At 44.4% G+C, this 18,915-nt stretch overlaps 1 protein-coding gene across 1 annotated transcript in view; it reads right to left on the reverse strand.

The window, feature by feature from the left end:
- Window positions 1-1,318: 1,318 nt before the first annotated feature.
- Window positions 1,319-18,915, reverse strand: part of LAPTM4B (lysosomal protein transmembrane 4 beta) — a 42,479-nt gene continuing 24,882 nt past the window's right edge. Inside the window, exon 6 of the mRNA XM_054246390.2 lies at window positions 1,319-1,514. Within this exon, the coding sequence (XP_054102365.2) occupies window positions 1,437-1,514 (78 nt within the window). The 3' untranslated portion in view covers window positions 1,319-1,436. The remainder of the gene's footprint in view (window positions 1,515-18,915) is intronic.

Genomic DNA, 18,915 nt, shown 5'->3' on the forward strand with positions numbered 1-18,915 from the left:
GTGGGCAAACCTCTTTTTAATTGCAAAAGACTTCATTTATAGCACATTCAATAATGAACCAACGGGAGAGCTGCTGACTTAGGAACATATGAGTATATAAAAATCCCTTGCAGTTCAGGTAGTCAAGATAATAAGCGCATACAAGGAAAGCAACCTTCATTTTTCTGAAAACGTTAACATTTTAAAAGGTCACTAAGTATACTTGGAAGTTCAAAGCAGTAGAATGTACCTTGGAGGGAAAGGAGGAGGAAAACCCTTTTCCATGTCGTCAGACAAATTTGTATCAAATCTATCCCAATTCCGCTTGGTAAAGTCAGCTGGATGACCTCCTTGAACCAGGATAGGGCAGAACACTTGTGAAAGCGGGCCCTGGGTAGGGATGTGAATCCAGGAGAGGAGCACCAGACCCCATGCAGCGCCAAACGCACCCGTCCCACCTTCTGACACAGACGAGGCACGTTGCCCATGTCCCTGGACCCGGATGCACAAGACAGTCATCAGATGGTTACTGCTCCCACAGCCTAGCACTTTTTAATGGTCTTAATTTAGGCCATGGAGAAAAGTCCTTTACCACCAAGTGCAAACCGTCATTGAACTTAAGTCATAAGTGATGCTAGGGGGCAAATTCTTGTAATACATATATAAGGACTTCTATTTACCTAATTAGAACAATGATCACGCAATTGACATTCCTGCTTCCATAAGGGTTTGTTCTCTGCACTGGAATGGCTTAAGAAAAAGTTGTCTACTTTTGGTTTTATTTTACACTTTCAAAATAGAGGGAGTAGAGAGAAAATGTGTGACTAATTGCCTAACTTTGGAGCCCAGCAAGTACAAAAGCGAACTTCTCTGACTCTGGGCCCATCAGATTTGGGGGAAGTTTCAGTGCATAGGGAAGGTTAGTGAAGCCCATTACACTCCGAATCCTATAGAAAGAATTCTACAGCCCATCTATCACAGTGTTCTAGTAAAGCATATGCGGAAAAGTACAGGTTTCAACCTAACATCTAATATATATATATATATATTTTTTTGAGACGGAGTTTTGCTCTTGTTACCCAGGCTGGAGTGCAATGGCGCAATCTCAGCTCACCTCAACCTCCGCCTCCTGGGTTCTCAGGCAATTCTCCTGCCTCAGCCTCCTGAGTAGCTGGAATTACAGGCACGCACCACCATGCCCAGCGAATTTTTTGTATTTTTAGTAGAGACGGGGTTTCATCATGTTGTCCAGGATGGTTTCGATCTCTTGACCTCGTGATCCACCCGCCTCGGCCTCCCAAAGTGCTGGGATTACAGGTGTGAGCCACCGCGCCCGGCCCTAAATTTTTAAAAGTAGCATTTCAGCAACAAACAAGCTCAGAGAGCTCATCGCAAAGTGAAATAATAGAACTACTGCTCAGATGTCAAAAAAGTCAAGCTGCTGCCCTCAGCTCTGCTCAGCCAGACACGTAAGGTGGTGGCGGCTCCTTGGCAGCACCATTCCCAGTGGCCTCATCATACGGGGGTAGCAGCACCTGAGAAGAAAGAGGGACGGTAAGTTAGTGTTTAAAGGTTTAGCTGTTCCTGGGGAACCACGCACGTTCCCCAAGGTTTAGCTGTCACTGAACTTTTATGCAAGTAAACACATTCCACAACTTGTACCAAGTTCAATTTTCTAGTAAGTGGATATACTTCATTAAAAGACTTTCTGAAACCTTCAAGAAGCAAATGGAGAGAGACTCTCAAGCCCTGAGTTTTTCTAACCTTGTCCATGCGTACCTGGATGCCCAGTGGGCTTTAACTCTAGGAATAAAGAAATGGTCATAGCTCTGAAGAGGAAAAAGGACCCCTAGGTGAGTGTGTCAGTGTGCACACACAAATACGACAGGCACCTGACCGACCACTGGCAAACACTCATGGCGAGAGCTGCAAAGTGTAGTGAAAACACCAATCTTTTGGTATCAGCCTGGACTCAAAACCTGGGTCAGTCACACGTTATCAGCGTAGCCTTGGGTAAGTTACTTAACATCAGTTTCCATGACTATGAAATAGGGATACCTGAGAGTTAGTGGTCTACACACTGGCTGATTTGGGCTTTCTTGGAGTAGAAAACGGAATATAGAATAGAATGTCAACTCAATATAATCACCCTTCATTCAGTAAACTGACATTTATTACGCATTTAGTACATAACAATCATTGTAGGTACAAGATAATTAATGTAAAAGACAGTCCCTGCCCTTTAGGAGTTCAGAGATGAGAAGACAAAATAAAACCTCACTAACCTCAAGTGATTGGTGGAAAGGGAAAGACTAGCCACAAACAAAACCACACGTGGTTCGATTTTCTATTAGGGATGTCATTTATGCTCAAAGTGGTATTCATCAATTTCATGAATTTTCATTTATCTGTCCCTTTAGCTCCTACAAGAACAACACTAAAATTTTAAGTTTGTTTCAAGTTTCTGTCACATTGCACTCTCGCAAACACGCAAACACACACACACACACACACACACACACACACGCCCCTCCTCTCTAGCTCTACACACTTCATTACTGCTCTCCTCCCAGGCCTGGAGCTCCTGTGGGGCTGAAGCTGGGTCTCACTTCCCTGAGGGTGGTCCAGTGCCTATCTGACAGCAGGAACTCAGATGTTTGCAGAGTGACAGAGGTGCCATTTAGGCTGGCCCCTGAAAAGCCGGTATGGTTCCTTCAGCCAACTAGGCAGAGGGCATCTGTATTAGCTGGGGTCCATTCAGAATGCAGAAGCCACACAGTGATGTGAATGAAGTTTAATGAATGATTAACAGGGGACTGAGGAACAGGGAACTGACTAACGGGGGAAAGAGAGCACTAATGGATATGAGGATTGAAGGAGGGCACTCAGGGAAGGAACATGCTAGGACGGAGGTCCCTGAGGCTGGGCGGAGACACGGCTGGGGAAGGTGTGGCTGAAGCCCCCTGGACGTGGAGAAGCCTCCGGCTGAACCAGGTGTGCACAGAAGCATCTGCAGGAAGCCACCTGAGAGGCAGGGGGTGCTGGCAGGCCTGTCATGAAAAGGTGCTGCTGCTGCTGTCCCCACTTGCACTGGGCCCTGGGGGGCACTGCCAACAAGGTCTGAACACCACAAAAGCACACAGGAACGGGAGAGGGACTTCCTCCTCCAGCGACCCCTGCTGGCCTGGCTGAACAGGGTCAGGAGGTAAAGGAGAATCATCCACAAGGCCCAGCCCAAGTCAAGCTAAATAGGACTCTGGAACTGGGATGCAAGAAGCAGATGAATGGCCAGCAGGCAACACACAGGCAAAGTTAATGCGCTAGAGTCACGCCCAGCAGCTCCCCAGCCTTTGTTCCTGAAAGAGGTAGTGACCTTTGCCTATGTGCTAAATACTTTATACATCAGGTACTACCCAAGGTACAGACACTGGGGTAATGTTCGGAATTGCCCACGTGGAAAAGGAATGGAGTAGGCAAGATAGGCTCAGGACAGAACACACGCTGGAGGCACAACAGGAAACCACGCCCAACAAACCAGCACCCACTGAGCATCTATGTGTCCAGGGCACTCAGTCACAGCAACTCGAGCCTGAAGGCATGTCTCTGTCTGCTCAGGGACCTGCAGTCTAGGAGACGGCAGACACAGTAAGACTCAACATGAGCCACGTGTGGATACTGACAAGATATGAACCAAGGAGACAGGGATGACTAATATAGGCTGCAGAGTCGAGGATGGGGGCTCAGGAGGATGAGAAGGAGGTTACCTGGTGTGGCGTGGCGTAAGGAGGATGACATTCCGGTAGGGAATGAAGAGGGAAGCACACGACCAGGCACTTTCTGGGAAGTGCAAGGGGTCTGCTACAGTCAACACTGAAGGGAGAATGTGGCAGAGATGAAGTTGGAAAGATGGGCGAGGGTCAGCACATGAAGAGAGCCTCATGGACGACCTTGACAAGTTCTAGCCAGTATCTAATAACAGCGTCTCCACTAGCAGTTCCACAGGGTCAGTTTGAGCTGAGGGAAGTAAAAAATATTCTCTAAAACTAAGCAACAGCTCTCTTCTCTGTGCCTGCTTATTTGACTTTAAGACTGAGCCTCCAGTGCACATACATGTGTGTACATTAGATACAGCAACTTATAACAAGTGGAAACAGCTGTGTCCAGCACCAGAAATATTAAATTTAGCATGACTGAGCTTCAGCACAATGCTCCACCACCGCATTAAACAATTAACTGACTCATATACTTACCGTTAGATAAATTATCCTAAAATACAGTAGAGCGACTTAAATGTTTAATACATAGAAATGGGGTCTTCCCTGTTGCCCAGGCTGGTCTAGAACTCCTGACCTCAAGTGATCCTCCCACCTCAGCTTCCCAAAGTCTTGAGATTACAAGCATGAGCCAGCACAACTGGCTAATTTTTGTAAACTGTGGTAGTTTTAGTAGAGATGGGGTTTCGCCAATATTGCCAGGCTGGTCCGAAACTCCTGACTTCAGGTCATCTGCCCTCCTCAGCCTCCCAAAATGCTGGGATTACAGGCGTGGGCCACCACACCCAGCAAATACTTTAATATCTTCATAGTCTTTTCTTTCAAATATTCTGTTGCCTTGGACCCTTAATCCAAAGCTCAAGAGGCCTGGAAAAGAATTTCTCCTTTCATGAAAGTTTCTGACACCCTCCCTTGTTTTCACTATTCCTTCAACACGTACTAAATACTGATTGCAAAATATTCTCCGGATGATGCCTTTGGACTAGTTTCAAAAGGTCTCCACATGGAATTGGTTGTAAATCTTTTTATCTAAGTGATGCTGATGCTAGTGAGATATAAAAGAAGGGCTGGTGAAGGAAGCATTGCCAGTTTCCACTGCAGTCTACTGACTAAAAGCACTTGCTGTTTCTCTTTACTACAAGGATATGTAAAGAACTCCAAAATCTGAGAAAATAACTATAGGATCAATGAACATAAAATGTGCCCATTAAGATGCCATATGGCTGGGAGCAGGGGCTCACACCTGAAATCCCAGCACTTTGGGAGGTGGAGGCAGGCAGATCACTTGTGGTCAGGAGTTTGAGACCAGCCTAGCTAACGTGGTAAAACCTGTTTCTAGCAAAAATACAAAAACTTAGCTGGGCATGGTGGTGGGTGCCTATAATCCCAGCTACTCAGGAGGCTGAGGCAGGAGAATCGCTTGAACCCGGGAGGCAGAGGTAGCAGCGAGCTGAGATTGCACCATTGCACTCCAGCTTAGGCAACAAGAGCAAAACTGTGTCTCAGGGGAAAAAAAATGATGCCATATAAGAAAACTGGTGACAACTCTATTATTTTGACATCTGTGGAAGCTGGTGTTACTTAAAACCATTCTTTTTAATTTTGTTTTTAAAAACTTAACCATTCACAATGAATGACTGAAAATAATCTTCAAGAACTAAGAATATAGGTCATGTCCTACTCCTGAAGTCACTTCCTAAAAAGCAGCAGCTACTCAAGGGGCATCTAGATCAACACACTCATGAGCTTAATACTACAACCACAGACTGCTTTAGGTCAAGCAATGCTCAATACAATCAAATTCTAATCTAAGTTCAGCTTCTTGGAGTTGATCTTAACATGAGTTCAGTTATGCAATGGCTGGATGACAGTGGAACTCTCTTCCACACAAAAGGGAAAATCCCTCTTGCTAATGACCTCAGAAGTTCATTAGAAAGACTACCTTCGGCCGGGCGTGGTGGCTCACGCCTGTAATCCCAGAACTTTGGGAGGCTGAGACGGGTGGATCACGAGGTCAAGAGGTCAAGACCATCCTGGTCAACATGGTAAAACCCTGTCTCTACTAAAAATACAAAAAATTAGCTGGGCATGGTGGCGTGTGCCTGTAATCCCAGCTACTCAGGAGGCTGAGGCAGGAGAATTGCCTGAACCCAGGAGACGGAGGTTGCAGTGAGCCGAGATCGCGCCATTGCACTCCAGCCTGGGTAACAAGAGCGTAACTCCGTCTCAATTAAAAAAAAAAAAAAAAGAAAGACTACCTTCTATCTATACATAATGCCTCTTCTATTGAAGTTGTCATGCTAGGTGACAGCCTGCTGGTGGGAAAGAAACTCATCATTCATTTCAATTCAACTCAACAGAGGTTCAGCGTATTACCAGAGGTAACTTCATTCTCCTCAGTTACATCAACATATACAACAGTTGAGCGGAGAAATAAGTCAAAGTCAAAGGTTGCAAAATCTGACATCCTAGAATAAAAGTGATTCTAACTAGGCAAAAATCTATAAGATATTAATAATTTGGGGGAACCGGCTGGCTATGGTGGCTCATGCCTATAATCCCAGGAGTCTGGGCGGTTGAGTCAGGTGGGTGTATGTTTGAGCTCATGAGTTAGAGACCAACCTGGGCAAAATAGCAAGACTCCATCTCTATTTAAATTGTAAAACATTTTTGGGAAAATGAATTCACTCCATCAAATAATAATAAATAACAACATGCTCAGGAGGAAAGAACTATTTACTGGTAAAAAGAGAAAATATTTGGATACTATGGTTGGAACTGGACTTTTACTTTAAGGGCTTATTTGGAATTCTACAGTTGCTAGCATTACATTCCCCAAAGTATGAAGTTTAAGTTATGCAGGGGTCTTCAGACATTCAGAAGAATATATCATAAAACGTTAAAAGACATGATTGTGTTAGTGTGGTAGCTCACACCTGTAACTCCAATACTTTGGGAGGCCAAAGCAGGAGGACTGCTTGAGCTCAGGAGTTCTAGACCAGTGTGGACAATATAGCAAGATCCTGTCTTTACAAAAAATAAAAAAATTAGCCTCAGGAAGCTGAGGTGGGAGAATTGTTTGAGCCCAAGGGGTTGAGGTTGCAGTGAACCATGATTGTACCACTGCTCTCCAACCTGGATGACAGAGCAAGATCCTGTGTCAAAAAAAGAAAGACAAATAAAGAGATGCTGATTGTGATCATGGATTGTTGGGGATCCACAAACGGACTGCAAGTCCGTACAATCTACAAGTTCCCTGAAATTGCAGGCCAAATTTTCCATCTATGTGTTTATTTTCCCAGGAAGGGTGTCTAGAGTTTTCATCAGACTTTCAAAGAACCACCTTGGAGATTCTGAGGTCTAACACTAGGTGTGGGGGCAGTATAAAGCACAAGGTAATTGCACCGAAAGTCTGTTCACTGGTCCCCCGCATCCTGATAAGGGTGAGGCAAAGCTATAACAAAATCAATGCCCAGATGACAACTGTGTGGCCCCTCATCTGGTCTGGAACAGGCTGAGGCGAAGCCTCGGGAAAGAGAACTCACAAAGTGTCTTACAGAATCAAACCTTTGGAAAATAATATGAATAGGTAACTCACAGCTCTGAGAGCCACCTAAAAAAGTCTGGGGCTAGGTAAAAGGTAAAAAATAAAGAAATAAAATTATGAGATCGAAAAAAAACAAAGCAAATGATAATCTTGGAAAATCGAGAGTTGCATGAGGAAGGAAATGTACACTACAGAGCTCTGTGCTGAACGATACTCACATATTCAGAGGCAAAGTAAGCACTAGCTGATGACGCAGGCAAAGCGTGAGATGAAACTAAACGAGGAGGATAACGCAGCAGAGAAAATGAGAAGGATGAGAGTTACATCCTATGCAAAAGGCATCGCACATTGATCATCAGCAACTCGCAAAGGAGACTATTTTAAAATATGGAGGTAAGTACAGAAGAAATGCATGAAAGAGTTTTCTGCTGGGGTGAAAACGTGGAGGATAGGGGAAGGAGTGACAGGGGTGATCAAAAAACAAATCTTTTGATTCTGTGATTTTTAGGGATGTGTGTGCAATATGGTGTTAAAAGCAACATTTTCTTTTTCTTTTCTTTTCTTTTTTTTTTTTTTTTTTTGAGACAGAGTCTTGCCCTGTCACCCAGGCTGGAGCGTAGTGGCATGATATCGGCTCACTGTAAACTCCGCCCCTGGGGTTCAAGCAATTCTCCTGCCTCAGCATCCTGAGTAGCTGGGATTACAGGCACCCACCACCACACCTGGCTAATTTTTTTATTTTTAGTAGAGACAGGGTTCCATCATGTTGGTCAGGCTGGTCTCAAACTCCTGATCTCGTAATCCACCCATCTCAGCCTCCCAAAGTACTGGGATTACAGGGGTAAGCCACTGTGCCCAGCCTAAGTATCGTTAATAAATGTATTTAGGTGGCTTAAGCCTGTAATTCCAGCACTTTGGGAGGCCAAGGCGGGCAGATCACCTGAGGTGGGGAGTTTGAGACCAGCCTGGCCAACATGGCAAAACCCCATCTCTACTAAGATCACAGAAGTTAGCAGGGCATAGTGTCAGGCACCTGCAATCCCAGCTACTCGGGAGGCTGAGACAGGAGAACTGATTGAAACCCAGGGGCAGAGGTTGCAGTGAGCCAAGACTGTGCCACTTCACTCCAGCCTGAGCAAACAAGCAAGACTGTGTCTAAAAAAAAAAAAAAGTAAATTCCTTATACCACATTTGCCTATTTTGATGTGAGATTCCTTTACTCAAGCCAAACAGGAAAGGGGAGGTAAGTATACAATATCTGGGCTTCTCTTTATGATATCTGGTTGAAGTAGCTCACACCTCTAATCCCAGCACTTTGGGAGACCAAGACAAGCAGATCACCTAAGGTAGAAGTTAAAGACCAGCCTGGCCAACATGATGAAACCCCGTCTGTACCAAAACTACAAAAATTTTGGTACATGCCTGTAATCCCAGCAACTCAGGAGGCTGACGCAGGAGAATCACTTGAACCCAGCAGGCAGAGGTCGCAGCAAGCCCACACTGCACCACTGAACTCCAGCTTGAGCAACAAGAGTGAAATTCTGTCTCAAAAAATAATAAGATATCTAGAATAAGCCGGGCGCAGTGGCTCACACCTATAATCCCAGCACTTTGGGAGGCTGAGGTGGGTAGATCACGAGGTGAGGTTCGAGACCAGCCTAATCAACATGATGAAACCCCATCTCTACTTAAAAATACAAAAATTAGCTGGACGTGATGGCAGGTGCCTGTAAACCCTGCTACTTGGGAGGCTGAGGCAGGAGAATTTCTTGAACCTGGGAGGCGGAAGTTGCGGTGAGCCAAGAGTGTGCCATTGCACTCCAGCCTGGGTGACAGAGCAAGACTCCATCTAAAAAAAAAAAGCTATCTAGAATAAGGTTTCCAAACTTTTTGAATGTCCCCACCTATGATATATACTATAAGTAAATACAGACACACAACTCTGTATTTTTTATTCTAAGGTATACATTTTTGTACATCTTAACATCTCAGAATTTTGGCTGTGCCTTGTAACTGACAGCACCGCACAGTTAGAAGCACCTAAAATAACAGTGCTATTGACAACTAATCACATCTTGTATTCAATGAATCTAATATACGAGGAGATGAGAATATAAACACATTTTGGGGAGTTCTAATGAGAAACTCTCCTCTCACCTAGAGCAAGGAGTCATTTCCAAAGGCAAACAAGACTGAGGTTGATTTTATCCTCAATTTACTGTAAAACTCCTGTTTTCTTCACTTCATAATAGGAGGCAGCCTATTAAATCTAAATGTAAGGAACCTTAATTCTCAGCAAAGGAGCTATCCAAATTATTTGATATAGATTGTACCCAAAATATAGACTTCACATTGCAAATATTTTCAATTGGATCCAAAAATTAGAAAACACCAAAATAATACAGTGGTCCAAATTGAAAGTTAAAATGATTCTTCACACTTAAGTATTATAATAATTAAGTAAATATTGGATATTTAAATATTGAGGAAATGGAATAAGCAATGCACTATCACCTCGGTAACCCTATCAAAGGCATCCCAGCAGCTGCCTCTCCATGTTCCCGAAGACCGAGTGTGCTATGCCACCTACTATACATGACAACAACCGTTCCAGGGGACTCCAATCCCAGCACGCCCAGCTGCTGGCGCAAAACGTTGGCTGGAAAAGGAGGGGTGCAGGGACTGCTCAGAACTGTGAATATCAGACTCCCATTTCACCTGCCTCCCCGCCCCACATCCTTCCCTGCCACCTTCCTTGCAGTAATGGAAAGGGAAATACATTCCCAGAAACCTTTCCTAAACTGTAAAAAGATAAAATTCCATGCCTCATTTGTCCCTAGAGTAAAATCAATGTGGACTCTGAGGCACCTTATTAAATAAGTTCTGTGTGTGTTTTATAGTAAAATGGTTCACAACAAAAACTAAGTTTATTTCAAGTTCCAAAATAACTTTCAAACATCCATGTGTTGGTCCGACTGTTCCAGACGTCTTCTCTAACACACTGGGATCCCCCAGGCGCAAAGCCTCCTGACGTTTACAAGGGCTCATGTAGTTTTCTCTAATGTTGCTCTGGGATGAAATAACTGGAAAGTTATACGGCTCAGAGATAATTTCCAGCAGACCAGGATTTTTAAAAATTTTATTGTTGGAAGGATATTATGCAGAAGGAAAGAAATGGGAGCCGAGTTAACATCACATGTTGTCAGCATCAACCTCGGAATCACAGCCAAGGAAAAGGTTTTGGGAGAAAAATCTCAGGGGCATGTAGACCAATCTCACCACGATGCTTTGATATTGGAACCAACAGGTAAGTCTATCTGAAGCTGTGTGCATGTATGACAACATTGGGAGATGGAGGGGCTGGGGTATGGGAGGCAGGACTGTGGAGCACAACTATATAGATGAGAAAGCTGCCCTGGTATGCGAAATTTACATACATTTACTTATTTACTTACTGTCCCAGGTTCAAGCGATTCTCCTACCTCAGCTGTAGCCACTGAACTCCAGCCTGCTCAACAAGAGTGAAATTCTGTCTCAAAAAATAATAATAAGATATCTAGAATAAGCCAGGCGCAGTGGCTCACACCTGTAATCCCAGCACTTTGGGAGGCTGAGGTGGGTAGATCACGAGGTGAGGTTCGAGACCAGCCTAATCAACATGATGAAACCCCATCTCAACTTAAAAATACAAAAATTAGCTGGACGTGATGGTGGGTGCCTGTAAACCCAGCTACTTGGGAGGCTGAGGCAGGAGAATTTCTTGAACCCGGGAGGCGGAGGTTGTGGTGAGCCAAGAGTGCGCCATTGCTGGGATTACAGGCGCCCACCACCACACCCAGCTAATTTTTTGTAATTTTAGTACAAATGGGGTTTCACCATGTTGGTCAGGCTGGTCTTGAACTCCTGACCTCATGATCCACCCGCCTTGCCCTAAAAATTGACTTTTCTTTTTCTCCCAACTCTTTTCTCTGAGTCACCCACCCCTCCCTTCTATTGCATGAAAAGTTAAAAACTAGCAAACAAACAAAATCCAGAAAACCCCACTGCTTTTAAAGTTTGTGACGGTACTCAAGAACTGTCTAAATGGACAAGTGTCTACATGTTGCACTCCTCATCCTGGGCAATACAGCCAGACACTGCAGTGAGAACACGTGGCCCCAGCTGCAGTCCCAACTAGACAACAGGAGGTGGTGAGTGGGTCAGAATAGCCTGCAGCCAGGCTGCTAAGGTGGTAGTCCCCCTCCTGCCACTCAACTAGCAGGGTGACCTGAGGAAGTTACCCTCTTGGTGCCTCAGTTTCCTCTTTTGCAACGCAGAAATAAGACCTAGTACGTGAAGGACTCTTGTATGACTGAGTTAATCTACATAAAGCACTCGGCACAGGGCCTGGCAGGCAGCACCCCCCTGGCTGTGGAGAAACCTACGACACAAACGCTAGAGCAGGGAGGTCTAAGAGATGCAGAGAGGAGCAGAGTATCACTGCAGTCACTCAGCCCTCGCTGGATGGCACCAGTGGGCACACTGTTGAGGAGGGGAGGGCATCAAAAGGTGGCTGGAGGTCGGGCCCGGCCGCTCACACCAGTAATCCCAGCACTTTGGGAGGCTCAAGGAGGCAGATCACCTAACGTCAGTTCGAGACCAGCCTGACCAACACGGAGAAACTCCATCTCTACTAAAAATACAAAATTAACCAGACGTGGTGGTGTATGCCTGTAATCCCAGCTACTTGGGAGGCTGAGGCAGGAGAATCACTTGAACTCAGGAGGTGTAGGTTGTGGTGAGCCAAGATCATGCCATTGGACTCCAGCCTGGAAGACAAAAGCAAAACTCCATCTCAAAAAGAGATGGCTGGGTCAGATGACGTTCAAGGTGTTACCCTACCCTGCAAGTGCATGATTATATATGTTAAGTGATAGTCACACACAAGACAGCTCCTGTCACTCCAGCTCCCTCAATGATCAACTATTAACTACCTCCAACAGCTCTCCCATCTGCCCGCCTCACTCCCTGCCCTCTTGCCCTGGGCCACACCTTCGCTGCCTCTAACCCTGCCTCTGAAAACAGTCTCCTAGTGCTCTCTCAGCTTATTTGGGATTTTACCAAATCTATTCCATATCAACCTGTCACTTTTGTTTTGGGCTTTTAAAATCAAAAGAAAAGAAAATGCTTGGAGAGGTTACATTACTAAATTACAAGAAAAAAGTAGTACCTAAAATTGAGATATTGGTAATTAGATCTCTCTTCTATATTACAGTACTTAGTAGGCAAGAAGCCTGAAAGGCAATAATGATGGGCTAGAGTTCCAAACTCTTCCAGTCCAATTCCTGAAGAATCTTCTTTCTCTCCCCGCTCCCCTCACTGCCCCCTCGGCCCTCTGCTTCATTTACACAGATGACAGTGGTAAAACTCTGTCTCTTTGTGAGCTGTTTTTAATGTGCATGAATCTGGTGTGTACAACACTGAAAGGCATGTTAAATTAACAGACAACCTAGTAACCACTCTTAGGCAACGCCTTCTTCAAACCATTTCAGAAAGTTAATTATGACTTTTATGATGTGAAAAAAAGAAACATTATGCAGTCAAGAACTTGTTTCTAATCATATCCACCCTACACTAGGAAGTAATAACCTGCTACTACAAGTGGCAGGAGTGCTTTGGGAGGCCGAGTTGGGCGGATCACCTGAGGTCAGGAGTTTGAGACCAGCCTGGCCAATGTGGTGAAACCTAGCCAGGCGTGGTGGTGTGGGCCTGTAGTCCCAGCTACTGGGGAGGCTGAGACAGGAGAACAGCGTGAACTCGGGAGGCAGAGGCTGCAGTGAGCTAAGAACACACCAAGCACTCCAGACCAGGCAACAGAGACAGACTCTTATTTAAAAAAAAAAAAAAGGTAGCAAGAGGGAAAACAAATTTTTCACGCACAATTTTGAAAGTCATTGTGACCACTACTAAATCCGACTCCCCTCCCATTCCCCTTAGTCAGGCAACACCTTGTTCTGTGGTTTTTGACAGTCCAAGGTCAGCCTTAATTAATCTCAGGTGCCTCAAAGAGAATTTATTGGGAAATGGATACTGGAAAATAATGTGGCCTTTGCCTCAGTCACCACTCACCTTATATGTGTATATATATACATGTTTTTTCTTTGTATTTATTTTCTGAAACCAAAGCAGCCACACTCACCTTTTTCAACTGCATTTTTCAAGCAGTTAGATGCAAAAGAAGGCCCCTATGTATTGAAAGGCCTTTGAATTCAAGGTTGAACTGAATTGTTTTGATTTTTGCAGTCAAAACAATATGTTTGCATGTAATGTTAATGTAGATAAGTGCCTACAACATGACACAGAATAATAAATGCCCTGAAGTTAAAATTTTTCTGTTTTTCCCTAAATAGGAATTTTCCTGCATTACTCCAAACTATGATTCTTTTACCTGGAATCAGAATTCTTACACCATCTTGGCTAAATATCAATCTCACTGCTTTTTCAGCACCACAATTCCAGAGGAATCAGGTTCCCTACATTTAGATTTAACATAATACTGAAGAAGATAATAGCAGTAATAGTAAAAACAAACCTTATAATTTGTAGTTGCTATATAATAAATTTTGCTGTGATGTGTGCGGTTTAATGGAAAACCTAACCCCCAGCTCTGCTTAAAATTAACTGATTCCTTGTAAAACCTCCCTTATCTGTTCTCCCCACATTCTCAGCAAAGTTCCCAGGCATCTCAAGGCTCCAGTTTTTCTTGCTGACCAGCTGCAAGGTCACAGGGCAAGATAACACCCGAAGAATGTACAGTGCATTTCTAAACATGCTATTTTTTAAATGTACATCACAGGACATGTTACAAATTACTTAAGTGTTCTTTGTTCTGGCTTCTGCAAACCTGTTAGTTGCTACATCATCCTGGATGTATAAAAAGTATCCCATTTTCTTTATCGGGGCCCAACCTTGGGATGCTAATCTGCTGAGCCATCGGCTACCTTAATAAAATCCTCCTGCTTCACCCATTGGTCTCTCCAGTCTCCTGGATATTCTATAACAATATTGAATCTTAGCGCCATCTAGGCCTCTTATTAATGTTAGTAAATAAGGTCGCACAGGTTTAAGAAACAGTTTTCGAAATGTTCATTTGTGCCTGGGCACAGGTAGCTCATGCCAGTAATCCCAGCACTTTGGGATGCCAAGGCACGTAGATCATCTGAGGTCAGGAGTTCAAGGCCAGCCTGACCAATATGGTGAAACCTAGTCTCTATTAAAAATACAAAAATTAGCCGGGCATGGTGGTGGCATGCCTGTCGTCCCAGCTACTCGGGAGGCTGGGGCAGGAGAATTGCTTGAACCTGGGAGGCAGAGATGGCAGTGAGCGGAGATGGTTCCTCTGTACTCCAGCCTGACAGAGCAAGACTCAAACAAAACAAAAACCCCCCAAAAATTTAATTTGCATAAAATTAAGTTACCATAATCTACATCAGCAGTCCTCAACTTTCTGGCACCAGGGACTGGTTTCATGGAAGACAAGTTTTCCAAGGGGTTGTTGGGGAGAGGGCGTGATGTTAGTTTCTAGATGAACAGTTTCAGAACTGATTTTGAGGTTCATGAACTTCAGATCAAGCATTAGCTTCTCATAAGGAGCATGCAGCCTAGATCCTCGCATGTGCAGTTCACGATACGGTCTGTGCTCCTATGAAAATCTAATGCTGCCACTAATCTGATAGGTGGCGCTCAGACTATAATGCTTGCTGGCCCACTGATCACCTCCTGCTGTGAGGGGGCCCTGGACTTGAGGACCCCTGATCTATACGATTTGTATTTAAATGTTTTTCCTTTTATGGCCAAATTTTGGTAGCAGTAGAGAGTGTAGTATTATAAAATATATACCCACCATGTCATTTCCATAACACTTCCCTAAGAGGAAGGGTCTTCCAAGGCACTGCTGAGGCCCCAGGGAGCTGCAGGGACTCAAAGGGCACCTTGGTATACTTTAAATGTTCAAGGAAAATGTGCCAGCACTTGTTAGGTACTGACAAGTGCTACTATTAAGGACTACTATTAAGTCATTTGGAGATGATTACTCAATAAAATGAATAGTTAGGTATTGATTTCAAAGGCCTAGGGTGCTGGGGGCCAGTTGGCAGGGGATGACTCTAAAGCATCATAAACAGAGTTTGTGACCTTCTGTGTTAGGCATTCCTTTCAAAGCATGTGGTTTGGTTTAGCTGGGAAACTGGAGGACACATTAACCCGGGGAATGACCTCTGATAACTAATCACTCTTCTCTATCCTCTCTCCGAGAAGAATCTGGGAAACAACACATCTGGGTAATAATATGCATACTGTTTTAGAGACAAGGAGAAAAAAGCACTTTTATTTTCTACCAGCAAGAACCCAGTATCTTTCCACAGAGGTCGACCTGAAACTATTCAGTCTGGGAGAAAAGCTATCTGGCCTAATATTTAAAAGTAAGTGAAAGCAAGGCATGACATGTTACTATGTAACTGTGGATTCCCAACAAAGATGTGAACAAAAGACAAACATTATTACACATGGTGAGGTTCTTCACATAGCTACGGAGACCAGGGAAAATGATAGTTCTAGATCATTCCAGCCCCCATTAGAGTCTCAGGGGGAGGCTTCAGTAACTTTGGTTTTCGTAATTGATAATACTCACATGAACTACTTTAGTCCTAGGCAATCTTTAAACATGCAGAGCCCTGCTTTAAAAAGCCAAAAGCAAAACAAAAAGCCTGTCCTCTAACCCTAGAAATCCAGATTATGGTCTCCAGAGGTCATTTCTTATGAAACATAGGCTGGGCTGCCTGGAGAAATGGTTCATTCCACGTCTGGGGCAAGAAAGAGACAAGATGAGCCTAGAGCATCTTGTCATACCAGACAGTAAGAAAGTGATCATAGACTGGCTGGGCACAGTGGCTCACGCCTATAATCCCAAAACTTTGGGAGGCTGAGGTGGGGATCATGAGGTCAGGAGTTTGAGACCAGCCTGACCAACATGGTGAACCCGTCTCTACTAAAAATACAAAAACAGCTGGGCATGGTGGCGCGCGCCTGTTGTCCCAGCTACAAGGGAGGCTGAGGCAGGACAGTAACTTGAACCCGGGAGGTGGAGGTTGCAGTGAGCTGAGATCATGCCACTGCACTTAGAACAAGCAGCAGACAGCAACTGGGTCTATCTACCTGGAGATAGAGTCAGATCCCACAGGTTAAGGGCTCAGCCCTCAAAAGTGTTCCCTCCCCGCTCCGACACACTGCAAGTCTGGGCCTCAGGAGCTTCTGACCAACCAGCCTTCAAGTTGAGGCTCCCATGGCATTTTGGACTCTGGATCCGATTACTTTGCTACGGCAGCTCACAGAACTCAGAGAAACCATTACTAAGGTTTACTGGTTTATTATAAAGGTTACTGCAAAGGATACAGATGAAGAGATTCATGGTTACGGGGGAAAGGCATGGAGTTTCCATGCCCTTTCTGGATGTACCACCCTCAAGGAACCTCCAGGTTCCTAAGGATGATCAGCTTTCCTTCCCTGAGGGTATGAGGCTGGACTATCTCTAGGCAAGGTCTTAAGACCCACAGTTAGAAAGGAAGGGAGATTAGAATCCTGCCTTAGGGTAGGAGTAAATCAGAGATTCCTTAGGGCCGGACACACCTAGGGTAGACAACCAAAGACTAACAATGGCTATGAAGTTGTGAGTCAGGAACTGTGGATGCATCTCCTTCCCTTTCATAACACCACAATATCAAAACAAGCACCTGCAATATGGGCATTATTCTCTGCTCTGACATAATTCTAAAAGATGGTGGCTTTATAAGCCCTGAAACTTACAGAGAGATTATGTGCCATGAAACTTAGAAAGAGGTTCTGATGTATTTTGTTTCACAACTTTATTGGTTCCTCAAACTTAAAAATCTCAAACCTTGGTTACATTTTTCATAAGTTCAGTAGGACACTAATTATGGAGTTTTTTGTTTTGTTTTAAGAAAAAGCAGGAAAAAAATATATAGATAGCTAAACACCAAACAATTTGCATTATGCAAAAGTTAGCATGTAAAACAGGCCGGCCACAGTGTCACGACTATAATCTTAGCACTTTGGGAGGCTGAGGCAGGTAGATCACCTGAGGTCAGGAGTTTGGGACCAACATGGCCCAACTGGGAAAACCCCGCCTCTACTAAAAATACAAAAATTAGCCAGGCATGGTGGCAGACACCTATAATCCCAGCTACTCAGCAGGCTGAGGCAGGAGAGAATCACTTGAATCGGCGGGGGTGAGGTGGGGGGTAGCGGAGGAGGTTGCAGTGAGCCGAGTTCATGCCACTTCAGTCCAGCCTGGGTGAGACTCAAAAACAGTTAATGGGTAAAATGAACAAAGAAAAATACCTGACAACTCAGAGAAAAGGGGAAAAATTCCTAAACCAGTAATTTAATCAAAATCACACCAAAAATTTTGAGTAGATATTTCTTTGAAGAGAGTTATAGACCCAGGAGTGATTTTTTAAAGGGGATGAATAGAACACGTGATTACTTTAATGCATACACAGAATTCTGCAGACTCCCAAAACGAGCCTCCTCAGCATCTGGTGTGCCAGGTTTTGTGAATCTGGTCATGGCTGTCTATCAAACCATTGCTCATGCATATTTGATTGAACTCAAGAAATGTGTGGTGAGCATATAGGAAAACTATTCGTGCATAACATGCTTTTTTTTTTTGAGATGGAGTTTCGCTCTTGTTACCCAGACTGGCAATGGCGCGATCTCGGCTCACTGCAACCTCCGCCTCCTGGGTTCAAGCCATTCTCCTGCCTCAGCCTCCAGGTAGCTGGGACTACAGGCACGCACCACCATGACCAGCTAATTTTTGTATTTTTAGTAGAGACGGGGTTTCACCTTGTTGACCAGGATGGTCTTGATCTCTTGACCTCGTGATCCACCCGCCTCGGCCTCCCAAAGTGCTGGGATTATAGGCTTGAGCCACCACACCCGCCTACATGCTTTAAAAATCCCACAGAGTTCTCAGTAATACAGCAGCTTACACCTATATATTTCATACAAACTCTGTAATTGTTTCATTCTCATTTTATACACAAGTAAAGTGAGGAACAGGCTGGATGATTTTGGGAAGGTCAGAGTGAGCAAGTCACCAGAAAAAAAGATAAAACTCTGCTCTAGTATAAATGTGACCTCCTACCGTTTGTGTTCCTTTCACATGTCCAGTCCATTCTGTCCTGTCTGATCCTATCTGTTTTGACCCACCCATCCTGTCCTGTGCCACACAGTGACAAGTCATCCACTGCCATCATTTTCACTAACCGTGCATGGAGCACTTCCTGGTCCTGAGCATGACATCAGGTCCTATGCTGAAAACAGTTACGATGGAGACACCAAGGACTTATACCTTCATCTTACCATGAACCAGGAAATTTCAAGAAAATCTACATAAAGTCCATATGTTTTCATGGACTCTTCCAGTGAAGACACATTTTCAAAGATCTTTTTTTTTTTTTTGAGACAGAGTTTCGCTTGTTACCCAGGCTGGAGTGCAATGGCACGATCTCTGCTCATCGTAACCTCTGCCTCCTGGGTTCAAGCAATTCTCCTGCC

This window comes from Callithrix jacchus, chromosome 16, assembly GCF_049354715.1.
Source record: "Callithrix jacchus isolate 240 chromosome 16, calJac240_pri, whole genome shotgun sequence".
NCBI classification, from domain to species: domain Eukaryota; kingdom Metazoa; phylum Chordata; class Mammalia; order Primates; family Cebidae; genus Callithrix; species Callithrix jacchus.